At 39.6% G+C, this 13659-nt stretch overlaps 1 protein-coding gene across 4 annotated transcripts in view; it reads right to left on the bottom strand.

The window, feature by feature from the left end:
* Positions 1-4442: 4442 nt before the first annotated feature.
* LOC137994559 (serine/threonine-protein kinase mos-like) overlaps positions 4443-13659 on the bottom strand; it is a 12969-nt gene continuing 3752 nt past the window's right edge. Inside the window, exons 2-3 of one of the 4 annotated variants that reach the window (XM_068840141.1) lie at positions 12429-12487; positions 4443-7338 (exon numbers count right to left, since the gene is read on the bottom strand). In XM_068840141.1, the coding sequence (XP_068696242.1) occupies positions 6222-7136 (915 nt within the window). In that variant the 5' untranslated portion in view covers positions 7137-7338; positions 12429-12487 and the 3' untranslated portion in view covers positions 4443-6221. Of the gene's footprint in view, positions 7339-8327; positions 8390-9898; positions 9916-12428; positions 12488-13659 lie in introns of those variants that run through there. The other 3 variants (XM_068840145.1, XM_068840143.1, XM_068840142.1) reach the window with 3 other exon arrangements.

Genomic DNA, 13659 nt, shown 5'->3' on the forward strand with positions numbered 1-13659 from the left:
CGCACTTCTTCGAATATGCAAAGCGAATTGTGATTGGTCACTAATTAGCACCAGACGTGCCGTCACGGATATTTTTTCTTGGCTCGGTTTTGCAGACTGTTTTTCTCGGCAGGTGAAACAGTTGTTTAGTCTGCGTAGCTGGCGGTATTGTTGGCTAGCCTGCAGAACAGGTGTTTTTCGGAAGGCGGACGCTTGCTCAATGTTCAACGTTCTTAATGAGCCTCCATTTTGAAAGCACAGAGTCGGTAGAGGATTGGAACGAGAGGCGGAGGAAGGAGCCACTACCAATACATACTGCCCTCCTCTCACTCAAGCCTCTGTTAGTCTCGCTATCCAAGATGTCGGCCAAAACAAAAATACGCCTGCTTTGCAGGCTATATTGTTGGCGCAAGAGGCAAATGGATGAGCGACGAAGCCGTGCGGAGAATGGGAAGGAGAGGTGTTTCACATCGTTTGTGTTTGCCATTGACCCTATATGTGGCTACATCTTGACCACGACTCGACCTGAACAGATTTTGGGTAACAATGAACATTTTAAAACAATGGTTAAAGATAATAAACAATATTACACAATATTATACCGCATTCACACCAAAGCTTAATCACGTTTCAGGGCTTGAAATTGCGACTCACTCTGGTAGCTAGAACACGACTCAACTTTCTTTTCCCACTAAAATGATGTCTAAATACTACAAGAAAATCGGTTTCACACACCGTTAATTAATAGCACAAAATGTACTTCGATACTTCGATCACCGCGTTTCATAGGCGCCATATTGTTTCAGCGGCTTCATGGTATCGTGGGCGCACTTAAATTGCCTGTTGCGTGAGTTTTTGCGGCCGGAAGACGAAGATTCAGCAAGAAGGTTAATTGAAAAATCCATCGTTAGTTCCTCCTCGGAACTAGCTTGATATTGGTAATATATTGATAATCAACCTGGACATCGCATAATGAGTTTGAATGTTGTATGGAACTTTCAAAAAGCAGCCTGTACCCTTGTCGTAAAGTGGGTTGGAGAACTTGTTCCCTCTGTTAGAAAGCGGACCTGCAAAATTTACTACACAAGGTAATTAATAAATGGAGGTATATATCGGTAGAAAAGTACTTTAAGAAACCAAGTTCCTCTGATTCTAGAGGCTACTGAAACCGTACGAGCCGCTCCTTTTATCCCGGTAGGAGACTGGTACGAGCATTGTGGTTGTTTGGGGACCTAGGCCAAGCAATAGACCATTTTACAGTTCTAGCTAAGTTACCTGGCCTACGAATGGAAGCGAGGCTGCCCGTGACCCTGTTTTGATACAAACCTCCGTGCTTTTGTAATGTTAATACGGACTTATTAGAATTACAACAACACAATTTGCATGATAAAAGCAGTCGGGGCTGTATCAATGTAAGGTCACCGGCAGCCTCGCAGCCATTCATAGGCTAGGTCGCAGAGCAAACAACTGTAAAATGGCCTATTGTAGTGCGATAAAGGTAAGTTGCTTGCCACGCAAGCTGTATTTGTAGGAGAATAAAGAACTACGTTTTGAAGGGGTGAAAAAAAAAAGATAAAGGCCCCACGTTTGCCTTGGTTTGGAAAACACGGACTTAAAACATATCAAACATTGTGTGCTTCGCTCCATTTCAAATAACCGTAAAAAACAGTGGCTTTAGAGGTCTTTCTCGTGCTGTTTCTTTCTTGCCATTTAATTATGACTTTCCTTACGCAGAGTAACATTTAAAATCATGTTCTTATGTAAGTCATATCATTAAATAAGTTGGCGACCAAAATTTATGATCTGGCGACCAAAATTTTCCCATCATGCATTAGACGTCGCCAGCTGGCTCCTGAGCCCTGAGTTTAAAAGCTGTTTAGTTAAACATGGTTTAAAATTATTTTCTTCATACAAGTTACTACCTGACATAATGTAGACTCCAAACATGGAGACACGCATTAAAACTTACATGAACCCTACGTAAAATTCAGTCTTTCAGCCTTCCGTTGCTCATTTTTATTTTGTTAAACCTGGTTTAATTAAACGTGAATCTAGTATTAGATAACGTTGAATTTGGAAAACGCTGAGCAACGCTATTTTGTTCAGAGATGAATACACGCGGTTTCTAAATTATTCATCCATGGTTTTCATAGGCTCGACAATTCACAGAGCCGCCCACATTCCCTTTGCCTACCTTGATAGCAATTGCCTTCTCTTCCCAATCTTTCTTTGCTTCGAAGACTCAAGATGGGCAGTGAAAACTTAAGTTACTGACCTTACGCTCGCTAAATATTCCTGCCACTCCTGTTAACATGCAGAGAGATCAAAGATCGCGTATCCCGTCATTGCAAACATCTCACAGCAGACTTCATCTCTCGTTTTAGAACTTAATCCAGCGATAACTGTGGATTTCATGCAAGAAATGAAGTGAAATCCAAACGACTGCATGGAGTTTGCAAAAACAGCAAAACTCCGCAACTTCGGAACTCCAAGGCTCTGATCTCCATACTTGAAGAGTACTGCAATACATTCGACCTGTGATAGCTTAGTTTAAGAGCGCCACGCAACGTAATTCTAATAGACCATATTCGTATTCTCAGTATTGGACTGGAACTACTAGCTTGCAATGGAAGGAAAATTTGTTTAAATGCAAATACTTTTAATATTTTCCCTCGCATTAGCCTCCATTGCAAGCTAGTTCATTTCAATACTGAGAATACGAATATCGTCAATTAAGGTCATGATTTCGCAACATTGGTACATTTTCCTCGCAATGGTTCTTTGCTATTGCACATGGCAGTGAATACGTTTGGACATTATTGGGAACGTGATATTTTCTCTCGATACTTAAGCGCCTCGTTTATGTGTTATCTTTCTGAAAATCGCAAATTGAATTTTGCAATGTTTCCCTAGACGATTAAATCTTCTAAAGATGCACATTTCACCTATTCCCATGGCACAATTTACTGCGTGGAATGCTTTGATACTGAGCAACGAGTTTTTCTGTCAAAAACCAGATTCGGGTCGGCTTTTACGCACAATCAATGCTTCCGAGATGTCGATTCACAGAAAGATGAGAGGCCAGTACCATGGTAGTGTCTTTCACTGAAGTGTATGTATGCTTATCATAATAGAATCAAACCAGACACTAATCAATTAAATTGCCAATTCAGTTTGCATGCATTCATGCACTGACCTTGAACCCAAAAACCGTGCATAAATTTGGTGCACGCGACCAGTGAAGTTGATTCTTTTCTTCGAATCGGTTTCCTCTAAATCGAACCACTGCAGTTTTTTTAATGAGTAATGATTAAAAGAAATTAGGATTCCTTCCAGCATGGCTCCATTTATTTAGTTGATCATATATGTTAGTTACCACCGATTGATCGACTAAGAGACCACCACCTCGAGTTCCTGTTGCAAGTTCTAAGAATCCAAGGAGGAGAAGGTGTTTCAAAGAGGAAAATACAGGTTTTTGGTTCCACATCAATTGGAAAAAACGTTTGGAAACTGGCTCGCTTCATCTTCCCTGTATAGGAAGGTCTTCCATTAAGTGCCTTCTTAATGAGGATAGGGAATTCTTTGAAGTTTTTACGCCTCCGTGATCTTTCATATCATATCATATCTTTACTGACCCTTAGATTGTAGAGCTTGATGTAGCTAGTATCTCCGAGCAGTTACCCTCCCAACCATGATACACCACAGAGGACCGACCACAACACCGGGAACTACATGCCCTACCCTTTTCTAATAGTGTGTGGGTTCTTTTACGTCCCACAGAGTTATGAACATTGAAGGGTTGTGAGACGGGGTCTACTGTACGGTTTATCGTTCTTATCCGAGAAGACTAGGGAGTCTAACCATTTGCAGATGTAATAACAGAGGCAGCACTTTCTCCTCAGTTATTTTAAGACCCTGAGTGTTGGTCCGGCCGGAGTCGAACTCACGACCTCCCCGCGCATGGCAGCCCGGTGCTCAACCTGACTGATCCACCGGTGCTCTCGTTGTATTTTCTCCAGCTGCTTCTTTGCTTTGCCAACTGTTGACTTCCCAGTGAAAACTGATAAATCTGGCAAATAACAGGGTTTTCATGTAATAGACAAGCGAGTCTGTAGCCTGGGGGTTACGTAATTTGCCCCCCTCGCTGGGCACGTATTTCTCGCCATAAAAAAGCCGTTTTCAGTCTTGAGGAGGGTTAGCTATGTTTTTAACAATGCCGGAGGGCGACAGGCTAAAAAGGCTTTGCAAAAAAAAATTACCAGTAGAAACAGAGGTCGGCTTTCGTCTCGATGACTAAGACCAGCTGTTTAAATAGTAAATAGACGTTTGTTTGAATATTCATATCACTGCGAACACTTGCGATGCTACAACTTACTGTCGTAAGCGGGAACCATTTTCCGCAGCTAACACAAACATGCAATTGGAGTCTCTTCACAAGCGTACAAAACAAAACCATTAACTATATTCGCATTACCGTTCTTTGATACAGTCTAAAATGTCTTTTATTTAGATAGTTTCAATTCATCATATAAGATATAAAATATAGGCAGTATTTGGAAACATTTACCCCAAGTGGTATGGGCTGTTTAGCAAATGTCGTGAACTGAATAGTACAATTCCATCATAAAGAATATCCTCTGAATTTTGCACAATTCTCTTCAAAGTCTTTATTCAAAACTACAGTTACTAACTAACTAAGGTTCAAATTATGAGCTACAGTTTCTCAGTGGCAAAATAGAAAATTCTCGCTTCAGACAAGTTAAGATCAAATTCCCATCGCTCCGTCTATAGTAGAGCAGATGGTAACAGAATGATATAATTTCTTTAGCGTAAAATACCCAGGGATATGTGAACGGAAGGTTATTTCAGTCTCGGCCAAATTCATTCAATTTGGACTAAGCGCGCATCTTTTGGTCGCCTCTTGAAACAACACGTGTTTAGCTATTATAATGATAAAAATTGCGTCCATTGTTTTGGAAATGTAAGCATCGATATTTGCACATCAGTGCTGTGCATTGTGTGTTTGGATAGAGACTTTGAAACTGGCTGCGATTAAGACTTGAGAAGCCAACACTATCAGCCACTATAAATTTGGGACATAAAAATATCAACGCCAAATACATTTCATAGGAAATAGCCGCTATAAATCTCTCGATTTTCTTAAATATATACCGTTCATCAATTTTAAAATTTATAAGACAAAGTGTTTCTTTTGTAAACACCTACAACGGGTTTGTCAGTTGTGTCTCAAAAAATACTCCGACTCAGGGCATTTAATAGGATAATTTTGGTTTTAATTTTGGTTTTAATTTTGGAACATTTGAGGAACCTGTACGGAACCTAAGTACTTGCATATTCAACTATTAAATCTAAAAAGAGCTCTTTAATAATAAAATTTGCATTGCATTTTGGTTAATTGGTAAAAGGTCGATAAAAATCTTTTAAGACCAATAAACGACGAACAGAGCGTCGGGGATGAATAAAATATTTTTCAGGCTAATATAGGGGCACTGAATCCCACCTATTGCGGGTATGGACAGAACCTTTGCAACAGTAAGATAATTTCTTTAAACCACCTGTTAAGTATATCTTTGACTGAAAGTGGGTCTCTGAAAAATATTTTTAACACCATATAAAAATGGTTAATTTACTATAAGCCCTGTTTTGCCAGTTTACGAACACATGACTGGTTGTCATAGCGGAGACAAACCACATTTTCTACAAAAGAATAACAAAATCCTGCTATAAAATTGTTCAAACAAAGGGAACCTCGCTCAAGTCCTTGTCAATACAGAAATGCAAATCGATTCACGCCAATTTCAAAACTTGTAAGATATTCGCTGCTTTTGAGTTTCGCACAGAGCGAACAATACAGCCTAAAATCAACTGAGATGATCTTCGGAAAACGTGAGTTTCAAAAAGGCTTAATACGCTTAGTAAGAGCTTTGTTTCATTTAAATAAATTCAAAACGTACCTATGGTAATCAGGAGATACGTTGCAATCATAAACTTTCATTCATTGAGAGTTTTTTTTTGTAGCGAAACAGATTAGCGAATGCATCTTCATTCAAAACGAACAAAAACCTGAAACTGCGAGGCCTTACCAACTTGAGAGCAAGCCAGCAAATGACTGGTTGAGAAAAGTGATTCATTTCTGCATGTAAACTTAATCGGCTTCCGTTTTGACATCAAGATTGAAGGACTAAAGGTGGCATAAAAGGTCCTAAAGCAACGCTAAATCATTAACTTATTTGTAGCGATCGTAGAACCGTTATAGTTTCGCTTGCCGTTGGCCTCAGGCAGGGGCTTGACTGCCACAGCGATTCCACCAACTGCTGATACCGACTCGTTGCGGTTGAAGTGGGCACACGTGGCCTCAAATTGTACGCGACCACACCAAACACAACAACGTACAAGTTTTCTGATCCGTAAGGCTGTTCTCGAGTTAACAACTGCCAAAGGCATATTCCCAAGGAATATATGTCTGCCTTTGGAGACGGCGTTTCCCCTTTGAGAAGCTCGGGTGCCCGATAGGCAAACGTGCCTGTCAGATATGAATAAGTTGGGCTCGCAGGTAGATTTTCACCACCATCATCGACAACTTGGCTACAGCCAAAGTCTCCCAATTTGCAAATATCTCTAGAGTCCACCAAAATGTTCGCTGGTTTTACATCTAAATGGGCAATATCCCGCGCATGTATAAACTCCAACGCCATCGTCAGATGGGAGGCAAATTTGATTCTACGTTCCTCCTCAATAATTTCTTTTTCGTTGTCCAGAATATTCCGTAATGTTCTTGGGCCAGCAAATTCCATAATAATCATTCTCTCGGGCAGAGGTCGCTCCAAGCTGGAAGCAGCAAGAGTACACACAATGTGAGGATGACAAAACGAGGTTATTGAAGTTTCCGCTTGAAAGCTCTGCAGCACCGCTCTCGGATTTTTCGAGTTCGTGTTCATTTTCTTCACCGCAACTTTACGTCCGCGAAATTTGCCTTCGTATACAGTACCAAAGCCTCCGCTTCCGAGAGGCTTCAAGACTTGTACAAGGGCTGTTTCGTCGTCGGAGAGGATCTCGATCTCTTGAACAAAGGCCTTGCATTGAAGGGCCATTGTCTCCGTTGGTTCTTTGGACCGACTGCGAATTAACGATAACATTTGGTTAAAGGGGAAATTCGCCTGGGCCCAAGAGCGCCGTGTTGGGGTTCAAGTTGAAATGCCTAATAACGCAAGCTATCTGTAAGAAGGCCAGCTTCGTTTTTGAGTCTTTCGAGGGAAGTCCAGCTTCGTGACTCCGAGGGGGCCTCCAGATGAAGTCGCCAGCAACTTCTTTGGAAATGCAAGGCTCTGTCCTATTGAACTGATGTAAAACAGGAAAACAGCTGGTCAGCGAGACTGACTTTTAAAGCACTGACCAATCAAATCGCGTCTTGGATGTGTTTACCTTTGCAACCTGTCAGTAGGCGTGACTTCGATTCGAGTCTTTTATTTCACGCTTTCAACGCGTGCAAGCTCGCTTGACTTTTTCTCGTAATGTATGCTACAAACTTTGAATGCGGAAAAGGAAGTTTACGTTGTCTGATCGACTTGCGGTTAGGGGATCATTATTTTCCAATATGAAAGGCCTTATGCAAATTTCAGGTTTGGCACCGGCATGAACTAATGCGAATTAGGTCATAATCGTGGTAAGTGTGAATAATTCAGGATTTTGTTCAGTAATTATTCCCCTCGTCAATCAAATGGGCTTTTTGAAAAAGGCCTTAACTAAGCATTAAGATTGATCTACATGAGCGCTTTGAATATCTACGAAGGACTTGGAGTTGAGTTCAACTCCGTGCTTCAAGAAACTTAAATAAATATTGCATTGCTGCTTCACAGAGTTGTCCATTTGTTTACTGTAAGCCTGTCGAAAAGCATCATGAGAGTCACCAGAAGAGAACCTCAGTCAATGTTATTCAACAAGTTGTCCGCTTATATGTTCGCTCATACGTAGAATCGTCCACTTTCATTTTGATGAATCGTTTTTTAACCTTTGGTTCGCAAAGGACTCACTTATAATCTATTGTAATGAGCGCGATTCTTTCGAAATGCTTCGACTTTAGTAGAGTTGCGAGAGCATACAGCTTCAGTTGAAACACCAGCAAAATAACCCGTTTGTTCCATCGGTTGCTAGCCTACATTGGCAAATCACTGGTGATTTACCGCTTAGCTACTTCCTTTGTCTTCCTTTCAAAACGAAAGGCTTTAAAAAGTCTTTGATGCAGGCAGCGCTCTCTTTGCCAGCTAGCTAACTAGCTATAAATGGTTTGGCTCAAATTAAACTGGAAAAAAAAACAGAGTTATTCGTACCTGCCTGTTGATTTTGACTCGATTCAAGGGTGTGGTTGAGCCCAAAAGAGATGTTTCAGATGTTAGCGTCTATGTTAGCATAGTATTTCAAGACAAGTAACCCCAAATATATTCAATAAAAAGCTTCCTCTTTTCATTAAAAAAAAAGCAGCTGTCCATATGGTTTTTTGTGTCACGGTTTTGTTGATGAATTCAGTGCTAAGCCGTTAATGAGTGAATGAACAGGATGTTTGAAAGCTTCAGGCATTGAAAGCGTAGGCTCAAGAGTACACGATTTAGAGTGTGTAATTGAAACTTTTTTCTTATGGATTGTAAATTGCATCCGTAACACAGATTATTTGACTAAAACATGTTAAGCTCTTCGTTGGGCAAAATTAAACTTTTCGTGTGACAACTCATCATACTTTTTTACAAGTTTTACAATCGTGTCCACTTATCGGTTAAACTACTTGACTTCTATCATGTTAAGGTACGCTCGAAGCAAGGAAAAAAAGGAAAAAGTGGTTGACCTTTTCATTGATATGTCACTAATTGCACATTGTTAACAAATTATAAGTATAGAAACTGCTTCTAGATCATTGCTTAGGCAATTAATCCCTAAGTTCATGAATTGCTTCTTTGCGTGTATGTTATAGAATAGGGAACGTCGTTCAAACAGGTGGAAAAATGCTTCCTTCTTTGACAACGACACCTATTGTGTGCTCTGCTTCATGAATTTAGGATTTGCCTAGACAACGAAGAAAATTATCACAACTCAAATTCGTCAAAACAGTCTCAACACCCAAACAATTGAATGTTATTATTCTACAATTTACTAATTTATTTTGCGGAAGTTGCAAGTAAGCTACACTAGTTTGGGTGCGAAACGGTTTTTGTTAAAAACCTTTCCCCCGCACATTTAAGCTGTCAGCGGTAGAGGAGCATGTCGACTCTGCGTGTATAAAGGAGCTTTGTCACTTTCCATGTAACTAACTGAATGACGTTTGTTGAAAGTAACCCTGCTAAGGTAAAAATGGCACAGCACCAATATCGAGTAGCTTCATATGCATCCAGAATGCACCTACTCCTCCCTCGTTACAAGCACCAGGGAGACCAAAAAGCCCAAAGCCCTTTATTTAAAGCCACCCGAAGTTTTATGGCGGTGCTCATAAGGTAAGAAATTCAAATATCACTGAAAGGACCCGTATTTTTCAGTGTGGCAATGGTACCTTACTCGCTGATTCTGGGCTACCGACAGTACAATCCTGACGATAGAAGAAAAAATGTTCATTCCACCGGTTCAGGATTCATAACCTTTCAAATAAACGGAATAAAAACTCAGAACGTAGTATAAAACTATAAAAAATTTAACTCAAATAAAAAACAATTCGGTGGAATCGCTCAAGCTTCACCAATTCATGACTAAACCACTCTCAAGGAGGTTGAGCGATTCAACGGAGATATTTCAATTGCGTGGATTTCATTAAAGGTTTTTCAATTTTATTACATTCCGAATTTTTAGCCAGTTTATGAGAAAGAGAAAATCCTAATCGTGGTCGGAGGAGAATTGAAACTCGAAGAATCCGACCTACCAACCAATGAACCACTCTGCCTCCTGCAACACGCCAGAATCAACTGCATCACTCCGCAATCTGGTAATAATCCCTGGGATTATTAAGCCAGATATCCGACTTAAAGCGGTTGCTTGTTGTACGCTTAATTAATTCAAAGGACTCTGTTCACGACCTATTTAGCGCACGTTCTGTCGAGTTAAGAGGCAGCTATTTGTTTATACAGCCATTTTAAGACATGCAGACAACAAATTCGAGTTTCTTGGTTACGAGTACGATAGACAACGAGGCACCCAGCATTACTGACGCTTAAAAAAAGGACCTGAATATGCGTAGTGCACCTTTACGTAGCAATCCACAGAGCATACTACCCACTAGTTCCACTGGCCAATAGGAGAAAAAGGAAAGTGTGAAGGAGAGACCATTTCCTGTTTTTTTCCTGACTGAAAAACACTTCTTCTATATTGGTACCTTTAACTTCAGAGTTCCGCTGTAGTGGGCTCTGGATTTCAACCCCGGTAATTTTTCAGTTATCAAGATTGCGTGTGGCAAGCCGTCCACCTATTATTATTTTCTCCCAGTGTTTTGGAACAAAAACAATTAATTGGTTTGTTCAGGCTCCTTTAGACATTTAACGTGATATTTGACACGCCATCGTCTTGAGTTTGCACAAAACTTGACACTTTTTTCTCGAAACAAGGATGTTATACTTATTTGAAGAGATAAACTATTGATTTATTTCCCAAAGTGACATCAGAATGCTACTAATTCTAGCAAGAAAACAACGCACGGTTTTCTCCAAGACTATTTTACTTTTTAATTAATCTCATTTTTCATGTTTCGAAGGAAAGATTTTTCGTGTCTAGACAAGCTTTTATGTTCGCTTATCAAACTGGAGCTGTGATACTGACGCGCTATTAATAAAAAAAATGTGATGGATGTACAGCAAAACTTGACTGAGGCGCGGAAGCACTTAGCCAAGACTTTGGTGGGGCCTTGATTGTCTTCATTGATGCCACGTGCCGCATCAGATCTTGCCCTTTTCAAGTTAGACTGAGAGACAAATTTGCTATAGGCTACTTGTTTCCTTTAAATTCCGACCTTTTTTTAACTTATCCGACCGAAATTACTAAAACAATTAAGCAATTAAGGAGGGATTGCAAAATACCCCTTTCTATGGAATTGATCGTTCGGAATTTTGGATTTAGTCCCGGCCAAGACTGGGACTCGTTTCCTTAAAGCTGAGAACGCTTTAAATCTTTAAATAACTGAATATTGATCACTTTAAAGAAAAAACATCTTCCTTTTTCAATTTTCCTCTAGCAGGTGCGTTTCTGAGTGAAGATGAAGTTATAAAGCGTGAGCATTTTAAAATAAAGAAAAGTGTACAGTTCTTGTCCTCTTGCCCAGACACTTTAAAGAAACATGGAGCTAGCCGTGGCTTTGTCGTTTGGTACGTAAACCTTACAATGTAGGAAGTTTTCAAGTTAAATTCGATTAGTATCGGTGAGAGGACGTAGTTGTTTAATCGCGAACTGGGATTTTTGGCTTTTTCATCGTAGGTGTCACCAACAGAGTTGAACTACAAGACGTCAATAAACCTTTTGCAGGCATTGAATTAATGGCGATAAATTTATTCCGACTTGTACGTGCTAAACTGCGACCCATTCGAAACAATTAAAAGCGCCAACATTGCTGATTATTACGCTGTTGACATAGAGGATAAATTTATAGTTTCTAATCATTCCCTTGGTTTACTTAGCGCTATCCTAGCGCTATCCTAGCCCATAATGATTACAAGACCGGATGAACGTCGAAATATCATGGCATTAAGGAAAATAGCCGATAAAAGGATGGTAATGGTTTTCGGAGACATCCTTGCTTGTATTTATATTTGACTAGTATCGCCCCAATACTACAGCAAATGGCTGTTAAAAGAAGTTTCTTTTCGTAAAAATGACCCAAAATCAAACTGCTCCGGTCGAAGCAAATATACGAATAAATGAATACGAATAGATGTTGGCGACAGGAAGCTAAATTTAAAAACCCGTTTTATGTCTGAAACAGAAGTTTATGAGAAATTTAGTAATGTTAAAAATATGTGCGCTCATTTATGTCAGGGGGGCCAGAGCGGACGAGAAGAGGGGTTATATCATTATTATTACTTAGATTTTTTATTTCTAACAATTCGGGTATGGGAGCCTCCCTGCAAAAACTATAAATTTTATTTTTCTTCAGGAAATAAGACTAAAAAACTATTTGCCGTTGAAAAGTTTTCATTCTTTTTCCTGTTCAACTCAGTTCCGCGTTTCGTTCTCTTCAGCCACTGTCAAAGCTTTCCTGATGCTATAACTGACTTCGTTTCGAGAAGATGAATTTCTATTCGTGGACTGATTAAAATCCTTATTACCGCAGACTACCGGTTCGCCAAAGATGAGGAAATAATTCACGGGCATGTTGGCGCAGTCGATCAGCTCTGCGACTGATCAAATTCGCCAAAGTAAAATGCTCTCTTTTAAATAAATAAATAAATAAATAAATAATTTCAAACCTGAAGTTGATGTGGAGGATAGTGAAAATTTATACCTCAGTCTGTGATCCTCGAAAGCCCTGCAGAGGTATTTTAACAAACGTTGAGATGAAATGCGTCACACAGAGACAATTCCCTAACATAATAATATGCTACTGCGTAGCGCGAGTCATAAAGATATGAAATTTGTCTTGTGCCGCAGACACTTACTGAAGTAGCACTCCCCAAGGGGACTTTCCAGTACTAATACTACTAAATACTGTAAGTTACATCAAAATTAAAATCAATTAAAATGTGTAATAAAAACTAGTAGAAAGGTACTAAGATAAAAGGCGGGCCGAGAAATTGCAAAACTAATATGGAAGAGGGTAAAATTATGTAACATGAAGATAAAAATTCACGTGGTAATGTTCTTTTAAAAGCATTGCGAGATTCATTTAGCTTAAGATTACTTTCTTAGACTATTCCATAATGACACTGTTTGATAAAAAAGCGAGGAAAGGTAAGCGGGAGCCTGTCCATTCATGCATTTGAAAGCAAGCTTAACTGGCAGCTAGCGTAACTCTTTTAAGACTGGGGTCACGTGATCGAGCTTTCTGGCATTAATGATTATTCGGGCAGGGAAATTCTGCACTGTTTGGAGCTTGAGAAGGTGAGTAGTTGCTGCGTTTGACCAGATCAACGAACAAGAAAACAATTTGCTGAAAACTAAGGCGATGATTATTATTATTAAAGTGCTTTTATCAAACGTATGTTTAACACGACTAATTCGAGCTAAGCTAGACATGTAGGCTGAAACAGTTTTAAAGATGTGATCATGAAATGTTAGGATCGGGCAGATGGAAATTGAGGCAGTTGTGAGAAAAAGCGACTCTTTATGAAGTACGTGAGCGAAAGTCGTCATTATTTTTTATATGTCTTAATTAAGGGCCTGTCTGGTGACGTTTAAATTGACTTTTCTTTTGTTTGTCGAGAACAGGGAAAAAATTACAGGGTTCTTTTTAGCAATTTTTAGCGCGGTCAATAAACCCGACGGTTTTCGTACTTGAAACAAACCAACACTTTGGCATACTCAAGGAACCTTTGAAACTATGGTTTTGCTTCCTGTTTGCTAAACTACTCTTTATTCGTTTTAAACTTCCTCCTCTCAGAATTTTCCTCCTACGACTAAAATGGTGTGGGGTTAATGTAAGTACGCTTCAATTTAAATTGACTACCATCACTATGTTGATTAAACCATACTTCGCTGTTT

This window comes from Montipora foliosa, chromosome 3 (genome assembly GCF_036669935.1).
Source record: "Montipora foliosa isolate CH-2021 chromosome 3, ASM3666993v2, whole genome shotgun sequence".
In the NCBI taxonomy this organism is placed as follows: domain Eukaryota; kingdom Metazoa; phylum Cnidaria; class Anthozoa; order Scleractinia; family Acroporidae; genus Montipora; species Montipora foliosa.